This window comes from Athene noctua, chromosome 5 (genome assembly GCF_965140245.1).
Source record: "Athene noctua chromosome 5, bAthNoc1.hap1.1, whole genome shotgun sequence".
NCBI lineage: Eukaryota > Metazoa > Chordata > Aves > Strigiformes > Strigidae > Athene > Athene noctua.
The window spans coordinates 27,840,784-27,865,338 of NC_134041.1; the positions used below are offsets into that span (position 1 = coordinate 27,840,784).

Consider the following 24,555-nt stretch of genomic DNA (forward strand, 5'->3'; position numbering starts at 1 on the left):
GAACAGGCAAGTAGATAAGGAATGATCTGCCCAAGAGAACATATCTGATTTTCCGAACAACTTTTGAGAATGTCTTCACCAAGGTTCTTTTAAAAAAACAAACAACAAAACCCTAAAAACCAAAAACGAACAAAAAAATGCAGCCCCACAACCTTCCCAACCAACCTACAAACAAAAACCCCTGAGCTGATACATCACAGCCCTGGGTAACAAGTGATGTTTTCCCATTTACTTACTCTCACTGTTACTTGAACAAAAATATAAACATTAAAATTTAGTAATTTCTGTCCATACTGCCAAGCATGCTCCTGCAATCCTGCACACACAGAAATAAGGACTTGCTATTACGCCTATTATATTCATCAGGCTAGCCAAACTAACTGCATGTTGGAGTCCAAGAACAACCTTGATCTCTTATTTCATGTCTTCCTACCTGTGTTAGGTTTTGCTTAAAATCACTACCTCATCTCACTATTATTACAAGGATATTACAATAAAACTCTTTCCCTGGTATATTTGCAAGTTTCCCTTGGAAGACATGTAAAGGTATGAACGCTATGAATAATTCACTAAAGGAGAAAAAGCTATCCAGATTCCTTCAGTATAAACATTCTGATGACTAAAACATTAAAGGCTTTTACCCATTTATCAACTGCTCAGCAGTGAGATTGCTACAAATCTCACAGTGTCAAGGAAGCAACACTCACTCTGCATGTGGCATGCAGGCACATGCCACATACCCAGTAAATACCCTAGAACTCAGGAATGAAATTATTCTGCCCCTAATGCCATGAAACCAGGTTGTGAAAATGAACGCTATGTAAAATACTATTAAAAATAAGATAAATGAAAACTGGGACTTCATTTACTTTTAAACATCGTTTTCCTGTGACAGTACTTGAAGTAGTGAAGGCAAAGGATGCAACTCAGCAATAACCTCAGGAAAACACACACTTGCAATCTGTCAGAAACTGACTTACTGCTTCCTTGAGAAATGTATTGCCAAGTATGACTGCAATAAAGAAAGCCTAACCATCCAAAGAGAACAAGCTGTCAAGCTTGCAATAATGTTTGAGATGGCACATAACCAATTGCAGTTAAAGACAGGGATTAAAGCAGCATGAAGGGACAAAAATGTATAGAAAAGCCCCCTCATGGTAACACTTTCCAGGTTTTCATTTTAGCATTTTCTATCCTTACTACTTCGTGTTTTTTAGCAGCTGAAGAGTCTTTAGACTTTTCAGTGTACACATGTTGCTACTTCTATCAGTGACTGCCCACTTTTGACACTTTCAAACCCACAGGTACTTCCACACAGCCCTCCCAATTGTACAGCTCAAGCCAGCTTTGTTTTAAGAGGAATTAAGCAATTACTTGGTATTTTTTAATGGGTGCAGCAAGTATTCTGGGATACATTTTAGGCTTAACTGTAATGAGGTAGGAACAAACACTTCAGTCACTGTGCCAACAGCCCTCCAAGCATACTTTTACCTAGAACAGTAAGTATAATCCCTTCCAGCCATCTATAGTTAGCAAGATAGAAATACTAGTAACAGAAAATGTGGTTCGTCATAAAAATAGCTTGGTATCCAGAGCATTACCTTGCCTGTGCTTTGTAAGATGGTAGTTCTTGTCCTCCATACTCTCTCCCTGCTGACAATATCTCTGGTTACATCCACTTCAGCATCAACAAAACTTCTCTGTTTAAGAGCAGTTATGTCATCATCCAGATCAGTTTTGATAGTCGATCTTTTCTTTGCCATGATTTTTGCTTTGATAGCAGCAATTTTTTCCACTGACATGGCTTCAGACAAGGACCTAAACGAGCAGAAATTACAGAAAAGACTCAATAATTGCACAAACAATTCTTCTGAAAGAATCTGTGAATGAGTAGCTTCATCCTGCTTAAAGTTTATGGCTATGCTATAAATCATAAAATAGTCACCTTACAGATACCTGAAGATTACATGAGCTTGGCAGTTTTGTTTTGGGCATGAGAACCAAACTTCTGACAAAAAATTCTGTTCCAGTATTAGCACAAAACCCATCAATTAATCTCAACTGTAACAAGCAGAAGATTGCGAATGTAAAGCATCGAGACTTAACACTTCCATTTACATCATCTGAATTTCAACTCCCCATTACTTTTAGTGGATTACAATTTTGTGTCTAGTCAGTCAATCAGTGGCTGCTCTGAGGTTTTCAAAGCATTAATCTAGATTTTAGCTGAGGTGCTGTTCCATGACTTGGCCACTCGGAAGACGTGTTACCTTTTCAGAGCATGTAGGCCAAACAAACAACAGATGGTAGGAACTTTGTCCACATCAAACTGTGTTTGAGGTAGCTCAGTTCAGTCCAGGAGTGCAACACCTTTATCTGTTCGCTTTTAATTGTGAACACAGAATTTGGTTGCCAAATGGCATGCCCTATTGTTCACAGGTGAGCTGCAGAACAAATAAGGACTGAATTGCACAATCCTAACTGCACATACCCAATTCAATTTTACGTGATTATTTTTTTTTGAGATTACATTGAAAAATGAATACTACAAATAGTGGTTGTGAAGTATTCTCCTTTTACAACTAAGTTATTGGAAAGGGAATTTTTTTGTGTTGCTGTTAAACAAAGTAACAACGGTAACAAGCACAGAGTTCAAACTCACTGCCTGTAAGTGTTATTTGCACTTTTTAAAAAGGGGTAGTCTTTCACATGAAACATTAAAAAAAAAAGTATCTGTAAATACAGAATACAAAAGTAATTACAAGTAATATTCAGTAATCCTTACTGCAGCATTGTCTCAGAACTCCAAAACAAAGTTGTGACACACTCAAGCTAGTATCAAAATTATTAGTTTATATAAAACAACGTATGTACTTTCTGATTTTAAGTAAGGCATATCAACCAGATATTCTTTTTTTTTTCCCCCCTTCAGTTTCCTTTTAAGTATACCTATACAAAAGACAGAGGAAAAAGACATTCAAAAATAAGTATTTTTCATGTGGTTAAGTGTAATTATGGATTCTATAAATATCTCAACTCTGCTGTATTGTTTGCAACGCTAACTCTTAAATTTAATCCCAGTGAAGGACAGACAAGCATTCACAGTACTGTTTATGTTCAAGAGAGAAATTTCTCACGAATGCAGTTGGTCTATCAAATGAAACTATTTATCTGCAAAATCCAATGCAGACAAAGCAGTACATTAATTCATACTGAAACACCTTAACTGTAGGAAAGATGACTCCCATTTTATATTATGGGAGCTGACACACCAAAAAAATTGAGCAGCTAACTTTAAGACTTCTGAACTCAGGCATTTGAAAATAAACTACTAGAGTCTGGTATGCTACTAAGCCCAAAATCCTGCAAGAACTTCACTTCCTCTCTGCTTGGCTTTAGGAAGATACGGTGTAAGACTCAAAATCAGCTGTCATTCTTCGCAAAATTCTGGATGGATACAACGGAAGAGGAAAGGTGATGGGCAAGTTTTTAAGCACGTGAATACTAGTTACTACTTCTGGCAATGACAGTGCATTACCTTCTCCTAGCCTACTGCCTCTTCAGGGGCAAGCAGCTCACCTCTATAGGGAATCAAACAGATTATATTACCCTTTGATCTGTTCTCACAATGTTTCCCTCCTTTTGCATGCAAGACGTTCCTCAATACAGGGTATTTTTCTTTGACATAGAGAGATAATCAGCTTCCCCTTGCAATTCTGCTCATTTTATTTGACTGCTCGGCTAAACATCACAGCAGAAGAAAGCAGAAATGGTAGACTTGATGGGAGGAAGAGACAACTGTCCGCTCACTTCTGAAGACAAACCAAATCTCATGTCATGACATTTGAACTCCCACTCAAGACCAGGAATCTGACCAGGCATGAAGTTCTGCCTCCTCAAACATTATTAATGACAGCACCCAAGGGAGGGAGACTTCCACTGAGAGCTGTTGGACAGAAGTAAAACTGGCTGCTTTGAATAGCACAAGAATTGTTATCAGTCCTTTAATTAAGCATGACCCATAAGAAAAAGTATTCTTACCTGATCTGCTCCGTTTGCACGATACCTTCTTTATGTCCTTCCAACCGAGCTGCCAACCGCTCCTTGTCAAGGCGCACACACTCTTCATCCTAGCAGTAACAATAATGTTTAATCTTTTATGCATTCTCTTTAAAAAAATACAACTAAAGCTATTCAGAATTTTTTCTTTTTTACACTTGCAAGGACTATCTTTATTTCCAATTATTTTTTATCTGTACACTAGTATTAATTCTACAGCTATTGGAGATTTCCTCTCAAGAACCAAAAAGTGTAATCAGAATAATGAAAAGGAAACTACTATTCCCTCAAAGAATCTTGCTCAGAAAATTGAGAAGAGAAAAATCAGAGAATTTAAAGCTGGCAAACAATTCACACATTCAGGTAGGACAATACATACACACATGTGCATATATAAGCTAAGTTTATCAGACACTCAAGTTTGCCCTGACAGTTAATCAGCGACGTTTTTAAGGAAAAGAACTGCTCAGAACTGTTAAATCTTGTCACAGAATTTTTATAAATGGCATTCCTAGTAAATAGAAAAACAAGAGTAAGGAGGTCTCTAGTTACTTAAGTCAGGTTTGAGACAGACGTGTAACTCGATAATGCAGTAGAGAGATGTAATTTTATGCCATCTTTTCAGTTACTTAATGCTGGTAGTACTTGTGTTCAATCTGGTCCTGTTTCCTCACAAAAATCAGCATCAAGCCTGTCCTATTGCTAAAAGGCTGTTTGGAAAGGCTGAAGCACAGTAAAACCAGTCGTAGCCATGTCTCAGGAGAGAAGTAGAATCTCTACACCAAAATAATCTCCAAATAACTTTAAACAAATTTTACACACTCTGAGCTGCTGCAGCAGCAAGGAAACAAAGAGAGGATGGGCATAAGCTCACTCAGATCATATGCAGAATTCTTGATTCTCCAAATTGTAATGGTGAAGATCTACAGTTTCAAAACGTAGTGGCATCACAACCACACAGGGGAACGTAGAACAAAAATCTATAGATCACCAACAGGTCATCTCAGAGTAATCATCTGCTCATGCACCACTAAGAATGCATAAAGTTCTTATGATTCTTATGCAGTTATACTTAAGCACAAATAACCTTCAAATCCAATTCATGAACAATGGAACTCATGTATTTTGATAACTCTTCTTAGAAGAAACCTAAAGCCTCTGTACTCTGAAAACATATACAGCCAGATTTATAATAATTTGCAGAGGAGACAACTGGATGAACATAGTGTTTTAAAAAAATATCTATCAAGAAAAACAGCAAGTCAGTTTTTAAAACCAGGCAGAGTTAAGTAATACAATATGCATAATAACTAGGCACATTGCTTCTATTAAACAGGCACTTGTGAAAATACACTGTTTATTACCTAAGACATGGCTTCAAAAAATAGTAATCATGGAGATAGTTTCATATACTGCTATAAAGGAACTAAAATTGCAAGGTAAAACAAATAAGTATCCATTGCTAGGGGGTAAGACTGGCTTTTAAGTTATAATGCCAACTCATGGATGGCAAATAATCATAACGGTCGTTAAACATCGCTTTTATTCCAATCCCATAGCTCTTAGCAGACAGGTTATAATGCAACAGGTACTTACAGATATATGGTCAAGCTTTCCCCTTTCATACTACAACATACATCTAGTAACTAAAATTCTAAGTTGAAATCAGAGGCTTGAATTCTAACTCCTTCCAAGTTCATGTTCACACTAACAGAAGTACAGTGTGCACCCAGAATATAGCCCAGCTGAATTACTACAAAACCAGATAAATACTGTCATTTACCACCACCCCCAATTTGTAATGATGACAGTTACTGTCATTACCTCTATTCTTGGTTTCTTTGCTTCTGCTAATATTTCATCTGCTGCTCTTTTAACTACAAGAAAAAGAGGACATTAAAAATGCAAGACTGTAGTACACTTCCATAAAATAAACCTCAAAGTTATTTTTTTGTTAAACTGTACCTTGAGTAGACCGTTGAAGACCAATTTCAAGTGGAGCACTTCTGTCTATGCTTGATGAGGTTGCTGAAATCAAACGCAACATTTCATTTAAGTACAAAAGTATTTAGGTATAAAAGGAAGAAGGACAATTTGCAACAATAGAAATTCTATCTACATATTAGGTAGCAAAGGCAGTCAGACACTGGAACTGGAGATATTCAGAACCCGACTGAATATGAAGTTAGACCTGGTTGCTCATTTAGCCCTTCTTTGAAAAGGAGGTTGAACCAGATGACCTTCTGTGGTCCCTTCCAATATAAATTAGTCAGTGATTTTATGATCTGTATATACCACATAAAAGAAAACAGAGTCACAAAGATAATTACTTTATAACCTGGAATCAAAGTCTACTAGTCTGTCTAGTTTTTGGAATAAAGAAAACCTGTTGGTCCCATTAAAATATACACAAAAAATGGTCTGCTGCTCATATTACAGGAATAATCTCATGTTTCAGTATACTTAAATTCTAAGACCACCTACAAAACAGAGCAACTTACAAAAGCAAACCACATTTATCTTTCCCTCAGAGAAACCTCTTTTCTCTTACTATTGTTAACAAAAATTTTAAGATGATGGAATACTAGGCAAACCTGCCAGACTGACAAAGCAGTGATTTTGTATTTTTTACTATACTGAAGATTTTATCCCACACACTTACTGCATCAAGATCAATGCGCTACCAAAAGCTTCCCACAGTCCAGAGAAGGAAAAAATATAAACACTAATCATTCTAACATGTAACTATTAACCAAAGGATGTTGCTAATAATTAAAAAGTAGCTCACTTCTAAACATGCGTGTAGGAACGCAGCTCCCATCTAAGCACCATAAAAAGTTATGTTCAGAACAAAAAACAAAAATAAAAGAAAACCTTCATTTTAGAAGTCTGAACACACTCAGTTAAGCTGCAAACTAACAATTGTTAACCATCCTTCCCCTCCACTTGTGCCATAAATATAAAGCAGTAAAGCACACTGTGTCTAGGCAAAAAGAAAGCATCACTCACATGTTTCACCATTTAGGTATGCAAGCAAGTCTTTCCTATCAGGTCTTCTTACCACAGGAATGTTTTCAGTCTGAAAAGACAGCAGACGATATTAAACTGTTATTCCTCAGAAAGTCTCTGCTGAAGATTTTTCACTTTTTTTGAAAACTACTCATTCACACAAAGACAGGAATGCATGTCCTGTCTCCCAAGAAAGCATAACTATCAAGCTTAAAAATACGATTACTTCCTAGAGAATGCTCAACTACACAAAATGAAACATGTTGTCTGCTATAAAACTGAAAAAGAGGACAGCTTTTTTTCCTCCTTCACTTCAAACTTGAAAATAATATTGAGAACTAGCTTTTAACACACACATCTCTGCCAGGAGTCTATGTTGGTACGCAGAAGTCGAATACTTCAATTTTGTTTTTCCAAGTGTGTATAACACACAGTTCTGTTGTATCAGGTACCATGTGGCACAGGGGAAGACAAAGCATGGGCTCATAGAAAGCAGTCAAATGGAAAGCAAAGGTTTTCCTCTTGTGGAGTTCCCCCATCTTCATTTGTAGAGCTTATCCAGTAGTTTCTTTCATTAGATTGCCTACTTCAGAGTCCACTCCAAAGCTATTTTGCCATACTTTTCTCTATTTTGTAGATCCTTGCAACCTCTGGCACTAAAGGATCATCTAGATCAGGATCGCACAACAGAGGACAGATGGACAAAAGTACTTTTGAAATAGAGCTGGGAGACAACTGTGAATGTAGAATTCCAGAAGAAATGCTGCCATTACTATTAATACTTGGGTGGCACACTCTTCTTGTAAATGCAAGTTGGTGGTTTGAAGGGATAATCTGCTGGGAAGTGAATTGTCAAGGAAATACTGCACCTTGATACAGACTGTCATTTGATCCCTATGTAGAAGGGTTCTTTTTTAAATACACACACACTTAGTTGCCCATGTTTTTCCCCTTTCCCCAGCCAAATTCATACACTTAAAATGCTACTAACATTCCCTGAAGATAACTATGCACATATTACTTACCACAAACAAGACAAAATATAATTTTACATGGTCTACTTACTGCAGCACGGCGGACATAAACAGGGTGTGAAAGGTGCACATTATTGAGTAGGAACAAGATAGAATCCAAAGTGTAGTATTCCCTGGGTTGGCCCTCCTTCCCGGTCCTGTAAAAATCACGAAACAAAAGGTTTTAACGTTTAACCTCCCTCTCTCTCATGCACACACTTTTGTAGAGAAGTTCTCTTTTCTTTCCAGATCACACTTCAAAACAGAAATAGTATTATTATTATCAGGCTATTGCCAACCTAGCTATCTATCAATTGTGTTAAATACAAGCGAGGAATATACATTCTTGCAGCCTCTTTACTGACCATATTATGAAAACCGTCAAAAATAAGAGCTGGATAGGTTGGAAAACACACAACAAGCAAAACTTGGGAAACCATAAGAACACATTTGCCCACATCTCAAACATATTTATTCTGCATATCAAAGGAACTGTCTACCATATTTGGGACAGCTGGGGGAATGTAACTGAAATGCAAATGAAAAAAAATAAAGAATTGCGTGCTCTTCGGGTATAACGGGGCAGAATTTTCACCACTACAGAAAGCACAGTTAAGAACTCAGAATACACAAATGCCATGAAGTCTAGAGAGCAAAAGGTTCAAAATGGTGTCAAAAGGTAAAAAACCGAAGTGACTAGAAACTAATTACATAGAAAACTAGCAAAATCAAAATGGACTACAGAATCACAATGAAATCCCATACTGAAGTCAGACCACTTCAGAACAACACGACAGCATCAAGTTCAATCTCAGCTTCAAAACAGCTTGTCTGAAAGAGATGCTTTTCAAATCTAACAATTTGAAAAAAAAGAAAAAAAGAAAAAAAAAAAACAATCCCACAAAACAAGGCCAAACAAAAACCATAGTTCCAGCTGGGCTCCATGTGCACTGAACATAATTCCCTCCTCACACACACATTCACCCCTTTATGCTGTTAATAGAAGATTTTGCAGGGGAAGTAATGCCTGTCCCAGTTTCAAAACAAAATCTGCTCCCTAAATACTTGAGCTGCTCTGAGGAAGGACATTTCAATCAGTTTCACAGCCCCCAACAGGACCCGAAATTCCACTGCCCAGGCCTGGGACCTGCCAGATCCCATTCCCAGCCAGCCGGCTCACCTCAATGCCTGAGGAAGATGACACACCAGAAAAACAGGCCAAAACTGTAAATTTTAAGACCAGCACTGAATTTTGATCAACCCAGAGATTTCAGGAAGAAATACTTCCATTAAAACCGTAAGAAGGATTTTTCCCTCCAAGTACAGCGGCTTTACTCATAGCTCACAACACTCAGCATCAAAACACTCACCACAGAGGTGCCAGCCTCACTGGGGGGAAGGGAGAAGAAACGAAAAATACTCAACCATAACGTTCTTGAACCTGAGAGAGCTACACAGACATCTTCTAAATGCAACAGAAGTGTAAATCTGTTTTCGGCAGACTCTGGATAATGCCACCGCTGCTTTTCTTGCAATTACTTTTCTGAAATTATCTAGATTGAATGTGTCCAATAATCTGTTCACGTTAAAATGTTACTTTCATAATGATGCCTGCGAAAACCAATACATGAATAAAATGCAGAGAAAAGTGATTCAAAATACCAGGAGAATGGTAGAATAAAGGATCTTTCTATCGTTTTTTTTCCCCTGTGAAAACTTAAGTCTGCATGGGGTGGGGGTGTGCACGTAAGCTTTATTGCTGAGGAAAGGGAAGAGACATAGTATCTTTCAACTGCTAAGACACAAAAAGTTGGCTTCAAAATTACAGCCAACAGAACTGGATTCCTCAGCAAGGAATCATTTCAGTATTTCACTGTTTCACTGCTATTTTGATAAGGTGGTATCTAAACATAATTCAGACCACTGGTGGAAACAAAAGCTTTCACCGCATAGACTTCACTTCAGAGCCAAGTCTATGTCACATGATACAGTTGTCACTTCATTTTAAAACAAACATTTTAGATTATCTCACTTCAGAATAACTCATTATTTCTTTGAAGTGTACCATATCCACCAAACATTATGTAAGAAGTCCAGCTGGTCTTCTATTCAAGTTTTTAGCAATATTTAGCAATAAATGGCATAATTTAGAAAACAAGTAGTGAATGGTTATCTATTAATTTGAAAACACAATATTACAAAGCCACAGGCATTGTCAAAGTTCAGCAGGGCACAGCTGGTACTTCACCACTTAAACCACACACACAAGAAATCCCCATTCTCATTATGGTTCTAAGAGGATGTTTTATTAGGAGGATAACATATCACACATTAAAGGGAAAGCATCAGATGGACAAGCAATTACACGCAAGGAGAAAACCTAAGTTTAAATTGACATTTCAGCATCAGTTTGTGTTCCTTTCTGATTTTCCAGACAGAAAGAACCTCCCGCATAAATAGAGAACTAAAAGCAAAGTGATCTGAAGGTAGCTTAGTTCAATTCACAAAATAGAAAAATAAATTAATTCTCTTATTTCCCATATTTAGTAATGGCATCAGTTACTTAAGAATATAAAACCTTAAAAATCAGACTTCAAAAAGTCCAGTACTTATGTTTTTCTTTAATTGCTATTAAGAGTTGCATCTCTTAAAAAAAAAAAAAAGAAAATCCATCTTAAAAAAAGGAGAAAATGCTTACATAATGCAAGAGAGAAAGTTTCACCTGCTTGTGTTAAACACCAGAAATTTATTTCTTGCTCATCCATCCACCTTCAATCTAGGGTCAGATGGAGTTTATTCATTTTTAACTGCTTCATTTCCTCTTTCATGTTTCAAAGCATCCATTTTTATAGAGGTACTAAAGGTCTGTGTTTCATCCAAAAAACAAAGCAGCAATCTTTAAAAATACACAAGACTAGGCATGCTGAGTGTCACACAAATTACAATACCCATGACCAGCTGCTCACTGTTTAAAAACTTCTCACTCAGCTGTGCATACAAGCTCCTCTGGTGGGTAAACAAAGCAAGTAAGTTTCTCCCTTAGACTGATTCCTTCCCTCTGTTTTGAAACAGATTCTATGATCACTCTTCAGAGGCCACATATCAGTCATTAGATCAAAACACACAAACCACTTAATCTTAGACCATCTAGCCTTCTTCAAATGCCAGCAGGGGTATTCATATAATTATCATCTGGAAACTAACTTCTGCTTTCCCCCCCCCCCCCTCCTCCAGGTTACTTTTAACTTGGTGTAGTTCCTCAGATCAATTCACTGTTTGGCTGACACTTGCACTAGCACAGCAAGAAGGCAGCGCAGGGCAGCACTGACTTCGGCCAGTTTAGCTGCTCAAGGAGCCACAGTGTTAAATGTCTAGTGGGACCACTTCTAATTCCAGCAGGGACAGAATGCCACCATGGCTGTTTGGACTTGCATTACTCTCTCCAGACTGGCAGGAGAGATGCAATTACAGCAACCGTGCTGCGGACACCTAAAACAGAAGTCAAGGTTTGCTTCATGAAACATTAAGCCACTAACAACTACTCAGTGCAAGCATGGTTTGGATCCTGTCAAGCCGCCTGAATATAAAAGGTTTTGAATCTTAAAAGATTTTGAAAATGTTCCTCATAAGTTCCTGCATAAATGCAGCAATTACATAAATTAACAGCTCCTAAACTGTAGCGTCAAAGCTACTGAATAGGGCTTGCAGAACTTGTCTCATTTTTACAATTTAAAGATTAGACCTAATTCCACAGTGGTTCACAATAAACTTTGCCAGTGGATAGCAGTCTGATCCTACTTGTGCCTAAAAGTTCAGAAGGCACTGGTCTAAACCAAGATTTGCTAACTTACTTCAAACAAACCAACAAAAACTCTCTAAATTCTACAATATACCTAACACAAGAGATGAAGATACAAACAGCTATTAAGAGGCTACTGCAGCAGTTCTGCTGTAGTTACCCTCTGTTCACCCACGGTTCCTTCTCGACCATGAAGATAAAGCTGCCTGAATGTACATAATAACCCTTTTCTCTCCAGATGCTATTTGTCTTTTGTAAACAATTTCTGGGCCTAATTCAAGCTCTCCTAAGCAGTAGTAGAGTTAGGCTGGCATATCAGTTTCTCTGCTCCCTACAGAAGAGCAGTGAAACTTGTCTATCTAGTTAACCATTACTTCCTACTGCTTGGGAAAAGAAACTCGTAACAAGGAAACAACCACAATTGCCTATACAGGTGCTCAGCAAAATTAGAACTATGGCTTTTCAAGAATTTTAAAACAAAACCGCTTATGCAAATATTTTTCTTCCTCTTCAGTTTAGCTACCAGTATCCCCCATTTAGTCAGGAAGTGCAAATAAATCCCAAATGAGTTTCTCTAAGCTAGCTTGAAATAGGTAATGAAATTGCATATTTCTAATTTTAAATAGAATGCAAAGTAAAATCAGTTTAAAATATCTGTCTACAAGTTAATATAAACAAACAGGTTTCTTTCTCAAAGTAGAAGTCAGAATATTGGATCAATACTGACATTCATGTCATAATTATGAAAACTAAAAAAAAAAATCCCTGGTCACATTGGCTGAACTACAAGGGTTTTTTTGAGAAATCTGCAGGTTCTTCTGTTTTTCCATTAAGCTTCACAGGATAACGTACTCTCTTTGATCCGTACCCAAAACGTTCATTATCTGATATTTAACACTAAGCATTTTTTCTCTTGGGTTTAAAAGAGATCCATTTAAATCCTTCTAGTTAGGATATTAAGAAGCAGCTACTAAATTCAGAAGAAAGGAGAATGAAGAATTTCCTTGCATTGTAAGCAACACCTATCACACTAGAAATTTCAACAGGTATAAAGCCTCATTTTCTAAAAGTTTTCTAAAAAAACCCCGTTTTACCTAATATATTCACCTAAGCCACAGGAACACTATCTCTACTTGTTTATTGCGATAAGACGAACTAAGAAGCAGCCTGCTATAGGTCCAGCCCAGGAAGAGGCCTCAGCCAGGAGCAGGCTGAGGAGGAGCGAAACGCCTGCACAGCTCCACAGGGCTCGCAGCTGGCCCCAGAGATTTGGACCTCACTGTCCCTCACCGAGACAAAGCTCCAGGAAAAGAGATGTAGCCCAGATAAACTAAGACAGTAAGTACGTAATGCCTGTTTTCCACGCAAAATGTCATCCCATGCCGCCTTATAACATGAGCCTACAAAACCCAGCCCCGCCGGGTCACACGGACAGGCCGAGAGCCAAGGAAAGGCCTCGCCCGGGCCCCGCTGCTCTTCCGTCCCAGGGCAGGGGCGCCGGCCAGCCGCTCACCGGGCGGGGTCCTGGGGACCCTCCCGAAGAAGCCGGCAAGACCTCCCTGCCCGACGGGGCTGCCGGCAGCGCAGGGGAGAGAGGCATCGCCCCCCCGTCCCCTCCGCGGAGGGTGCCGGCCGCACGCCGAGAGGCGCGGGCCGCTCGGACATCTGCTCCGCCGGGACACTGCGCCCCAGCGGAGAGGCGGCGCCCGGCCCCGCTGCGCTCCTGGGGGGCCCTGCCGGGAGGCGGCGGTCAGGCCGCCCGCCACCGCCCGCCTCGCTCCCTACAACGCGGCGGGACGCGAAGGGCGGCGGGACGCCCCTCCCCGCTCCCCGGGCGCTCCCCCGCAACTTCGGGGCAACTTCTCCCTCCGCTCCCCGCCCATTCCTTCCCCGGGCGAGCGGCCGCCCGCCGCCCGGCGCGGCCCCGCCGCTCACCCCCAGATGACATAGTTGGTCTTGACGTTCTTGGGCCAGGAGAACTCGCCGAAGATCACCTCGTCGCCCTTCACCACGATCTCCTTCTTCTGCGTGTTGTACTGCCGCAGCACGCTCAGCACGTCCGCCATCTTCGCTCGGGAGCCGCCGGCCGCCGCCGCTCCGCTCCGGCCCGGCCCCTCTGCCAGCCGCGCGAGGACCCCGCCGCCAGCCGCCAGGCCCCGGGTTGCCCGCCGCGAACGCCTGAGCAGCAGCAGCAGCTCCGCCGCGGCCGCCTCCAGGGGGCGACGCCGAACCCGTTGCCATGGAGCGACGCGGCCCCGCCCTCAGGTCGGCAACGGCGGGGCGGGGCGGGGCGGTGCCGTGATTCCCAACGGCGGCGGGGGGTAACGGTCGGCGCCGGTAGCGGCGCTCCCGGAGCGCAGCCGCCCCTGCCCGCCTGCGGGAGGGACCGCATCCCAGTGAGGGCTGTTGAGGCACTTTTCACGACCGGTACCGTGGCCGCCGGCGTTGCGCGGTCCCGGTACCGTCAGCGTCACCGGCGCACAGCAGGGACCAACCAGGGACGTCCCGCCGGTGCGCACGGGGTGCGGAGGGCTCAGGTAGCGCCTGTTAACGGCAGCAGGCGGGGCGCGTCCGGTGCTCTCTGGCCACGCGGCTCCCGCACAGCCCGCGCTCGGCGGCGCCTGGGGCTGCTCGGCAAGAGAAACCCCTCGAGCAAAGGGCAGAAAAGCCCCGGAAAACTCCGTGCTCACCTCGCACCGCAGGTCAGAACGAAAACCTGCTAGAACCTGGGTATAAAGAGGCAAATAAAGAGAAAAATCTCTGCTTTATCACTCACAAAAATGCAATTTAATTCTGGCAAGAATAAGCTGTCAAAAGACCATCGCAAAAAAAGTAAGTAGGAAAAAGTTTGTTGCCTCTGCATCTGAAAAAGAAAACCCAGTAACACCACCAAGCAGACTACTTTACCCGGCGGAGTGCAGGACTTCACAGAGCCCCTGTAACACTGTTTGCTCGCGGGAGCAACTGAAGAGCCGCAGCGGGTGGAGGCCTCCCCGGTTCTGTGCTCACAGCGTCCTGCGTTCGTCTCTTCTGCTCAAGCGTACAAAAGCTGGAAGCGTAGCACTACCCTGCAGAACCTGACAGCCTGGTATCCCCTGGGGAATACCAATTCTGGGATTTCAGGCCTGGAAGAAAGCTCTTGTGACAGCTTATTCTGATCTTTGATGCTCAGAATTTTCTTACCACTCTTCACCATTGGCAGAAAGCAGTATCTCATTTTAAATCTGCAAAAGCCAAAACTGCATCATTTTCCTTCCTGTAAGTAGCACATACTGAGACTGACAAAACAGAGTAAAAGTCAACACCTTTTATAAGTTCCTGTTCCAAGATGTTAGTTATACCACCCTTTGTGATGGAACTACACAGCATGCCAAATATCACAAGCGTATCTATAACATTTCACATACATTGCAGTGCGGTTGACACACTGGAGGGAAGGGATGTGCCATCCTGAGGGACCTGACAGGCTGGAGATGGGCCTATGCAACTGACCGTGAACAAGGCCAAGGGCAAGGTCCTGCACATGGGTCGGGGCAATCCCAAGCACAAACACAGGCTGAGTGAGGAGTGGATTGAGAGCAGCCCTGTGGAGAAGGACTTGGGGGTATCAGTGGATGAAAAACTGACCACAAGCAGCAATGTGCACTCTCAGCCCAGAAAGCCAACCATGTCCTGGGCTGCATCAAGTGTGGCCAGCAGGTCAAGGGAGAGGATTCTCCCCCTCTACTCCATTCTCCTGAGACCCCGCCTGCAGTCCTGCGTCCAGCTCTGGGGCCCCAAACATCAGAAGGACATGGACCTGCTTGAGTGGGTCCTGAGGAGGTCACAAGGACGATCAGGGGGCTGAAGCACCTCCCCTGTGAGGACAGGCTGAGAGAGTTGGGGTTGTCCAGCCTGGAGAAGAGAAGACTCCAGGGAGACCTTATAGCAGCCTTCCAGTGCTTAAAGGGGGCTACAGGAAAGCTGGGGAGGGACTCTATCAGGGGGTGTAGGGATAGGATGAGGGGTAACAGTTTTAAGCTAAAAGAAGGTAAATTTAGATTAGATCTAAGGAAGAAATTCTTCACTGTGAGGGTGGTAAGACACTGGCACAGGTTTCCCAGAGCAGCTGTGGCTGCCCCCTCCCTGGCAGTGTTCAAGGCCAGGTTGGACGGGGCTTTGAGCAACCTGGGCCAGTGGAAGGTGTCCCTGCCCATGGCAGGGGGGGTGGGACTGGATGAGCTTTAAGGTCCCTTCCAACCCCAACCATTCTATGATTCCATGGTTTGGTATCAGAATAGTCAAATACACATATATACTACAACACCTAGTAACATGAAGAATTATTCAAATTACTTCCAATATTTATTTTTCAACAGGTATAGAGTAACATTTATGTACTTAGTGGACAAAACCATACTGAATTTATTTTCATGTTTCAAGAAAATGTAGTTCTGATTTACTTTTCCCATTTAAGGACACCTTCATTAGAAGTTATAAATGGGAGTTTACAAAACAGTTCCCACAGTTTGCTTTGGGTATCATAGATTATTAACCATTATTTTTTACTAAATCAGGATTTGATAAGAGATATTAGAGAAACTATTTTCACATGGCATTAGATACCTGAGTTTATCAGTTTTATCACAGGAGATTAGGCTAGAAAAATCATTACCTGAAATGAGGAAGCACGTTCCACATAGTAAAATGAAAGTATAACAAACAGGTACCATGTTTCAATTGCATTTTATGACTAGTTTAACAGAGCTGTAGTCTTAACAGGTTATTCCAATGTTTTATATTAAATCAAAATTAAGTTGCAAAACTGTTTGACATTTTTGTATCATAGGTAAATTCATTAAGAACATCGAGAAGGGTTGTTCAACTCTACAATACAGGAGAAGCAAGGTAAACCATGTGTGAACACACCAGATTTATTTTTTTATATATGTGAGCAAAACCAATTCAGAAGACATTAGCTGATTTCCTTCACTATTTTTTAAAACACAAGACCGACTGCAGAGTTGTGCTCTGGATCACTGTTCAGTAAAACTTATCCTCTCAATAGAGGACAGAGAAGTTTTCTGCAGCACTATAGTTCATGTCTAGATCCTCGTGGAGAGGCTCAGAGGGTATCCAATATGTATGCTCTGCCGAGACCAGATCCAGGCTCCACAGCAAGTTATGTGGGGCTGAAGCAAAAGACGGTCTGAGGAAAGAAAAAAAATACACCCCCAAAGAAAGTAAAACCTACAAATTCGTTAATTCTTTACTAAAAATAAAAATTTTCAGGAGTCAATAAAAACTTTCCACATATTACAGAATTAGTTTCCCAGAAACCGGGACGAATTCATTATCCTTCAACACATTATCTATTGTCTGGGAACACTCCTGGTTCACGGGTAGGTTTCTGCCTATTTGGATAACTGCAAGGCCGGAAAGAAACGTAAAGAAAAAAAAGGCAAGAGAGATGTTGATAGAGAGGACTATTTTTGCATTTAAGAAAGCAAAGGTGCCGCCGAAACCTTAGGACCTGGAAGTCAGCCCGAAGAGTCAGGAGACCCCCTCTCCCGCCGCCCCCACACCAGAAATGGTTCCGGGGCCTCCAGGAAAGCCGCGTCACCTCCACCCCTGCCCTGATGGCCATCCCGCCGGCGGGAGCGCTTCAGAGCGTCTTTACGGCCCCTACGTCGCAATTCCAGAAGGGTTTTGTCTCAGAAAACCACTCCGTCACCACCTGTATCCCAACCGGTAACACGGGCCCTGGCCCCACCTCAGGGGTGGGTGCCGCTCGCTCCGTACCACCGCCGCGGAGGCGGGCCGCCCTGCGCCACCTCGCCCCGACGCCGCCGGCAGCGGGCCCCTGACCTGAGAGAGCCCCCGCCCCGGGCGGGGCGGCCCGGCCCGGCCCCCGGCGCCTCGGGACGCCGGCAGCGCGGCGGGCAGCCCCAGCTCGGCTGGGGGCGGCGCGGGGGCCTGCGAGCGGGTCGGACCGCCGTGAGGACTGAGGAGAAACCCCGCCCCTTCCTCTTGGTGGCCATGGCCCTGCAGGGGGCGCTGCGCCGGGCGGCGGCGGGGCTGCGGCGCGGGTGCGTGCGGGGGACGGGAGGAGGGAGGGGGCTCTCCGCTGGCAGCCGGGGCCGAGCCCGCGGGGCCGGGGCTGGATGGCTGTCTTCGTGTCCTTTGGAGGGAGGCACGCCCTCGGAGGAACGGCGCGGCAGGGGCCGGGGCCCCGGTTTGCCCCGGGAGGTGCGGGCCTCAGAGCCGCACGGCTGCGAGGAAAACGAGCGTGGTCCCTTCAGATAGAGTCGGGTCGTGACGCTGAATAGAGCCCGGTGTCAGATTTGTATCTGTATTAGCACTGGGAACACAAAAAATATTTTCCTTGTGAAGGCAACTGGTTCGATTAACCTTACAGTCTGCAGCAGCAGTCTCTGTTTTCCTCTTTCTGCAAGCATGTAAGAGCTAGTATGACTGTAGGTACCTATCGCAGCCGAAATGAACTTACACGTAATGGAGCTAGCCTTTAAGTTGTGAACTATAAAATGTGTCATTTGTTTGAAAGCTAATATATCTGACTTTAATTTCTTTTTAGTTTTAGAATGGGGAATAGCCTGCCTACTTCTGTAGGACTGTCTAATGATGCTGCTGTGAATCAAATACAGGTAACATTATTTATGCAATTCTTACTTATTTCCAACATTTCTAAAAGCCGTAGTTACTTCAGAGCTCTTCTGATTTATACAAAGAAATTCTGTAAATAGTTCTGCATGTTGAACCAGATTCTTATATTTATTAAGTAATACTGACAGCACTGTTTATCCATAGTCCCGTAACTTGATCTTCCTAGGCTGCATTCATTTTACATTTTTTCAGATCTTTACACAAATGCAGTACTGTCGTCAGCGTTGGGAATTAAACCTTGTAAAAGGGCTGATATAATGTAAAATAAGTATTTCAGAAGTTGTTTCTTAAAGCAAATATACTGATACTATATCACAGCCTAAAATTACCTTGAGTTTACAGTAAAGTAATAGGGGGGGTATTTCTTTCTCCCCCTCAGAACCCTTTTTGTCATTCTGCTTGCCACCTGCACATCCTGTCTGCCTTACAGACAGGGAGAGCTTTACTGTATCATTCAAGGAGGTGCAGCTGGTTTGGCAGACTGTAGGAGGTCTGTGACTGCAGAGCAAAAGAGGGTTCAGGGTCGGCACTGTTATGTGGCAGTCATACCATGTGCTCCACAATCATTCTGCTCAGTTTTGGAGTAAGGTGCAGGTCATACGCAGCTTCATAGGTGCCAGCAGTGCAGGTAGAGATTGTTAATGCCAACTCTCCTCTATTTCTGTGCACCCACAAGAAGATCATAACATTCCCCGAGTTAGATATTGCTAAGTGTTAACTGATTCCAGGTATTCTACTGAAGGAATACAGCATACCTTTTTCTGAAAAGCTTAAGTGGAGCAGAAGTCACCTTCTCTTCCATGTAGTTCTGCGCACTGCTGAAGTTGCACCTTGCTGCCTACTGCACTCTTGCACAGATGCTCTTAAGGATCTGGCCAAGTGCAACTGCACATTTTGAGGTCAAGAGTCTGACTTTCTTTGCAGTCAGGGAGGAAGCAGTTTTTATTGTGATGTATGGGGTGCATCCCCAAAGGAGGTGCTAGGCCACTACAGAGGTCTTCAGAACAAATGTGGGGTGGGTATGATTTGCACCCACCATACAGGTGATGATACCTTCTTGACAAATGCCTTGACAGAAGTCACTGTTCTGCTCCTTGCTTTTAAAGAAAAATAGTTCCTTCCTCACCTTAAGATTCTTGTGGCTCTATATTAGAAGCAGGGAAAATTTAGAAGCTAAACTAGCTTTTTATTTTACCTTAAAAAGCTGAGAATAAAGTACAGTGTTTTGGAAGATTCTTCTGAAGTAGCCAGCCATCACTGCAGCATGGCTGGAACTCTTCTAGCTGTCCCTGTTAAAAATACCTCAAAGCTTTTTACAGAGTAATTTTCCTGTATTTGTTACCATAATAGCAGGTCTTTAACTTATGTCTTTGTTTTCATGACTGTTCAGTACTGTTGAAATATACTGACTTAAAGCATGCTGACCTGAACATTCTTTTGAACATACAGGAGATTATTTCAGACAACTGTGTGGTGATTTTCTCTAAAACAACATGCATCTACTGCAAAATGGCAAAAAAACTGTTTGAGGGTATGAATGTAAATTATACAGCTGTAGAACTGGACATGAGTACAAATGGAAGTCAGTTCCAGGACATTCTTGAACAGATGACTGGTGGCAGAACAGTAAGTGTATTTTTTTACATGTAACAAGCGAAGTAAAAACTTACACTACACACGTTCCTCATGGGTTATGACCACATCAAGTTCTTTATTTTTTTTGAGACAAGTAATCTTAGGATACTCCTAAATTAAAGATAAGATATTGCAGAAGGGCTCTGTACCATCTCTTGCTCTTGAGACCGTCTAGCTATCCCTCTGGGGTGATCTTTTCCATACAGCCACTCTGAGAACTGAAGTATCAAAGTCAGTTTTCATGTATATAGGTATATTTAATCCATTGTGTTTTAACACTTATCTTGTCATTTCTTCATTTTATATACTCACTTGCCTCAATTATTTTCATTTATTACAATCTCTCATACAGTGACTTTATCCCACTTTTGAGGGACATGTGTACAGTTTCCCATCTCTAAATATTATGAAAACATTAGTTGTACAGTAATATTAAATATGCTGTATAAATATTAAATATCATGTATACCAGAGTCCATGTGGGCTTGCTTATATTTTTACCTCTTTTCCAAGAATTAACTAATGCAATTTTTATTTTCTTCATAGGTCCCAAGAGTGTTTGTCAATGGGACTTTTGTTGGAGGTGCTACAGATACTCAGAGGCTTCATGAGGAAGGCAAACTGCTTCCATTAGTTCATCAATGTCAAGTGAAAAGAAAATCCTGAACAGCCATCTAGCTTAGCTTAGTCTTCCTTTGTATAAACGGAATTTCAGAGAAGTTAGAACATCATAAAGATACATTGCTTCAGCTGGACTCCAACTTCAAGCCATGGATTCCTGATTCATATTCTCTGACAGACTTGGCAAATTACCTGGTGTCTTTGCCTCAGCTTTACCACAATCAAAATGGTGATAAAAACCATTGTGTAACTCTTGGGGCTCTAAGTGTGAGATAGTGATGTAATTTAATTGCTATTACATCCTAATCCTATGCTTCAGAGAAGTATAGACTGTAGAAGAATCCTGTCTTCTTTTTTTCTGCTAATTAGTTTGCTTGCTAACTTAATTCCAACACTTAGAGGAAGTGGTCAGTTTTAATTTAATGGTTCCCTTAAATTTAATTCTTCTCCAGATGTCTAATTGTAATCATGAATAAAGTTTGAAGTAAAACAGGTTCATAATGATACTTCTGTATGCATGTCTGCCTCTTACATTTCAGCATCTCATCTCCTAGCTACCAAACTGTATGCCCAGTTACTACCAAAAAGGGAATAAAGATTCTTGCAGCATTAGAGGGGTAGGTAATTGATTTCATCTCTACTCTGCATTGTGAAGTATCAGTCTATATGTGTCATTCAGGAATATCCTTCTTGGGGAGCCAGGCAGCTCACTGTCACTAAATTCTGTGGCTACAAACTTTGTTATGATCAATCCAGCACTATTATGAAACTTAAGACCAAGTAAAATTAGTCTAATATGCATAGAGTTTATTTAGTACTTAAATTCTACAGTCGGAATGCAGTTTGCTAATGATTTTAACTTGCAGTTAAATGTCTAAAAGAAATGTCTAAAATTCAATAGTTTCAGTACAATGTACATCCAAAGCCAGACCAGGCAATGCCAAAACTCTTTGTTATTTCAAGAAAGTTCATATGCAAGTAGAAAATTATCTCTCATTCCTCAGTAAAAGAGACCATTACACTACTAAAGGTGCACAGTTTAGAATAAAAACATTAGTCAATGAATTTTTACTCACTTCTTCTAAGACTCTTGTTATTTCCATTGCTTTCAGCACTGCATGCACCTAAACTACTTTTTTCCATTCAAGGCAAGAAAGCATCACATTGATTTCAACTCCAGGTAACTAGGGCTGTAAGAGTGTAATTTAAAATTTGACAACTTCATTTTTGTAATGTGGGTTTCAAATAAGTTTAACCTGCCTCATTTGGAGAAAATTTTTATTATCCAGTTGCCTGCACTGTGCATCTTTAACGTATAATGAGCTAATTAAACACACTGACCTCGTTACATTTTTATTGCAGTTTACTGTATTTTGCTAGATTCATCACTGCCTTATTAAAATTTTACTTACAAGGTCACACTCATCAAGCTAAACACACACAAATGTGCATCTCTCTCTAAATTTATACTTAATAAATCAATTTATTTTGCAAATACAATGGTAACCAAGTATTCTTTTTCTTTGTGTGGAATTCTTAGGCTAGTTATGTTTTCTCACAAAATTAACAACAATTTTGTACCTGAAAGATGGTAAATCCATCATGTAAAAACAACAATATTATGCAAAGGAATTTTTCAATTACTTTTTCATTTTGTTCCCAGTTTAAAAAAAAAAAAAGGTCCCAAAACAGTAGTCTAAAATAACCCTTTGAGTTCTATGTTTCAGAATCCCAGGGCATGGTCACTTAAAGCACTGTTCTATTCCAACTGTTGAGAAAACATGCTGTGGTGAGTGCCCATTTATTAAAGATAGTCTTAAGGCACTCAAAGGGTTAATTATGCTTCTTTTTATTCATATTAAGGCTCCCCATCCAAATAGTTTCTCATTAATTTTCTTAGAAAGTAGCAGCAAGATGTGCCTTAATTATTGGATGGCACAAAGCCATGTTATGTTTAAGTTATTTAAACATGATATGGCGGTTAAAGTGTGGTTCTACTCTAGAAAAAAAAAGGACTCAAAAAATAGTCATTAAAAATGTCTGTATTTTTTGCTTAGCATTGTCTCCAGGACAAAGCTGCTACTCTTAAAATAATGCTTGCCCTGGAATCTGAATGTTAAAAATTATCAGCAAAAAGATCTTGTACTTAGATTTAAGATGTACCTGCTCACTCAGCTTAAATCCTAAAAGCAGGAGAAGCTGGAAACAAACATCAAGTTAATTAACTAAGCGGGTAGAACTGTGAATGTGCCCATCTGTCGCTTCTTTATACAGAATCATTTTTAAAGATTAGAACTGCACTTTTATACAAGAATGTAATAGAAAAGACATTTTATTTGTGACTAGTTGTGCTTAACTCTAAGAAGCTGGTAACATTAGGAAAACATTGTTAATGAAGCATTTGTAAAAGTTCTCATACCGCATATATATATGCAAATATATATAAAAACTTAAATTCAGAATGCAGAAATACCAAAACAATGCTTTACAGTATCAAAATTATAAATCTAAATGTAAGCACAGTTAAAGACACCATACCTTCTGCTGAAATTAGCTCATCTTAAATCTTACTTCTCAGAGCAGCGCATATGTAATACAGTGTCCTAGTGTTTTACCTTTCCCCCTTAACCCTTGCTCAGCAATGTTGTACACCATACTGTATCATGGTAAAATGAAATCTCTACCATTCCAGCAATAAAATCATTAAAACAGCTTACTTACAGCATATTTGTCTGTGCTGAACCACTGCAAATAGCAAAATAAACCTATAAACTGATGAAACACTTTAAAAAAAAAATTCAAAGCACAAGCAAAACAAATGATTCTTTGATTAGGTTTACTTCTACATACTATTATTTGAAGATTTTTTTCTAATCAATACTGCAGAGAAGCTGTCCATTCATCCAGAATTAACAGCAGCTTGATAATATTTAACAGAATGGAAAGCTCCAACCCACTGAACTAATTCTAGAAAAAAGCTTTAAATTTGAAAAGCCAATTTTAAGCAGTTACTTTATAAAAATAAAGCCATTCACAGGCAGATGTTGGACTTTTGTAAGTAAACAAAGTATACTTTTGTCACTGATGTGTACACAGAGTTCTACCAAAATCTGATAGATATAGCAGATTAAATGTTTTATAAGAGATTTATATAATGAAAAGAAAAAGAATTATCCAGATTTTAAAATTAAGATAAATACTATGACATCAGTTCTGGTATAAGTTATTTAACTAAGCTAGCATGCTCAATGACAGCAAGGTGGCCAAAGAACAGAATAAAAAGAAATAAATGGACGAGAGCTGAAAAGAGATGAAGTGAAAAGAGATTCAAGTATAGGCCTGAGGTGAGAAGGAGATGGGAAAGGAGAAAAAAAGCCAACATTAACAGAGGAAAGGAAGGGCAAAGCAAAACAGTAATACAACAGAAAAAAAAAAAAAAAATAAAAAAGGAACCAATACTAATGCTTCCGGTATGGTGGCTACGAGTCAGATACGTGATTAAGCAGCACAGCATTTTGCAACAGAGAAAAATATTTTCCTAGTGTTTTTACAGATAGAGCCATTATTAAAATACATTTCCAAAACTGCTGGTGAATATATACTTGGTTGAACAGCCTTTTATAGCCATACCTATTTATGGACCTCAACTAAACAACAGTGAAAAAGAACACAACCTCCCTAGTGATTTATGTTTAACAAACAGGTTTAACAGTGGTTTTAAGCAGCAAGATATTTTAGGGCCAGTTATTAGTGCCC

General features: G+C 40.8%; 2 protein-coding genes and 1 pseudogene across 2 annotated transcripts in view; 1 reads left to right on the top strand and 2 right to left on the bottom strand.

The window, feature by feature from the left end:
* Window positions 1-13,995, bottom strand: part of CDC73 (cell division cycle 73) — a 117,514-nt gene extending 103,519 nt beyond the window's left edge. Inside the window, exons 1-7 of the mRNA XM_074906769.1 lie at window positions 13,816-13,995; window positions 8,134-8,239; window positions 7,069-7,138; window positions 6,025-6,087; window positions 5,884-5,936; window positions 4,042-4,130; window positions 1,602-1,818 (exon numbers count right to left, since the gene is read on the bottom strand). Of these exons, the coding sequence (XP_074762870.1) occupies window positions 1,602-1,818; window positions 4,042-4,130; window positions 5,884-5,936; window positions 6,025-6,087; window positions 7,069-7,138; window positions 8,134-8,239; window positions 13,816-13,946 (729 nt within the window). The 5' untranslated portion in view covers window positions 13,947-13,995. The remainder of the gene's footprint in view (window positions 1-1,601; window positions 1,819-4,041; window positions 4,131-5,883; window positions 5,937-6,024; window positions 6,088-7,068; window positions 7,139-8,133; window positions 8,240-13,815) is intronic.
* On the bottom strand, window positions 7,643-8,061 carry LOC141961423 (ubiquitin-conjugating enzyme E2 D2-like; annotated as a pseudogene).
* Window positions 13,176-21,292, top strand: GLRX2 (glutaredoxin 2). Its single transcript, XM_074906775.1, has 4 exons — window positions 13,176-13,218; window positions 18,455-18,524; window positions 19,993-20,169; window positions 20,725-21,292. The coding sequence occupies exons 2-4, from the start codon at window positions 18,462-18,464 to the stop codon at window positions 20,842-20,844; spliced, it is 360 nt and encodes a 119-aa protein (XP_074762876.1). The 5' UTR covers window positions 13,176-13,218; window positions 18,455-18,461; the 3' UTR covers window positions 20,845-21,292.
* Window positions 21,293-24,555: the final 3,263 nt, after the last annotated feature.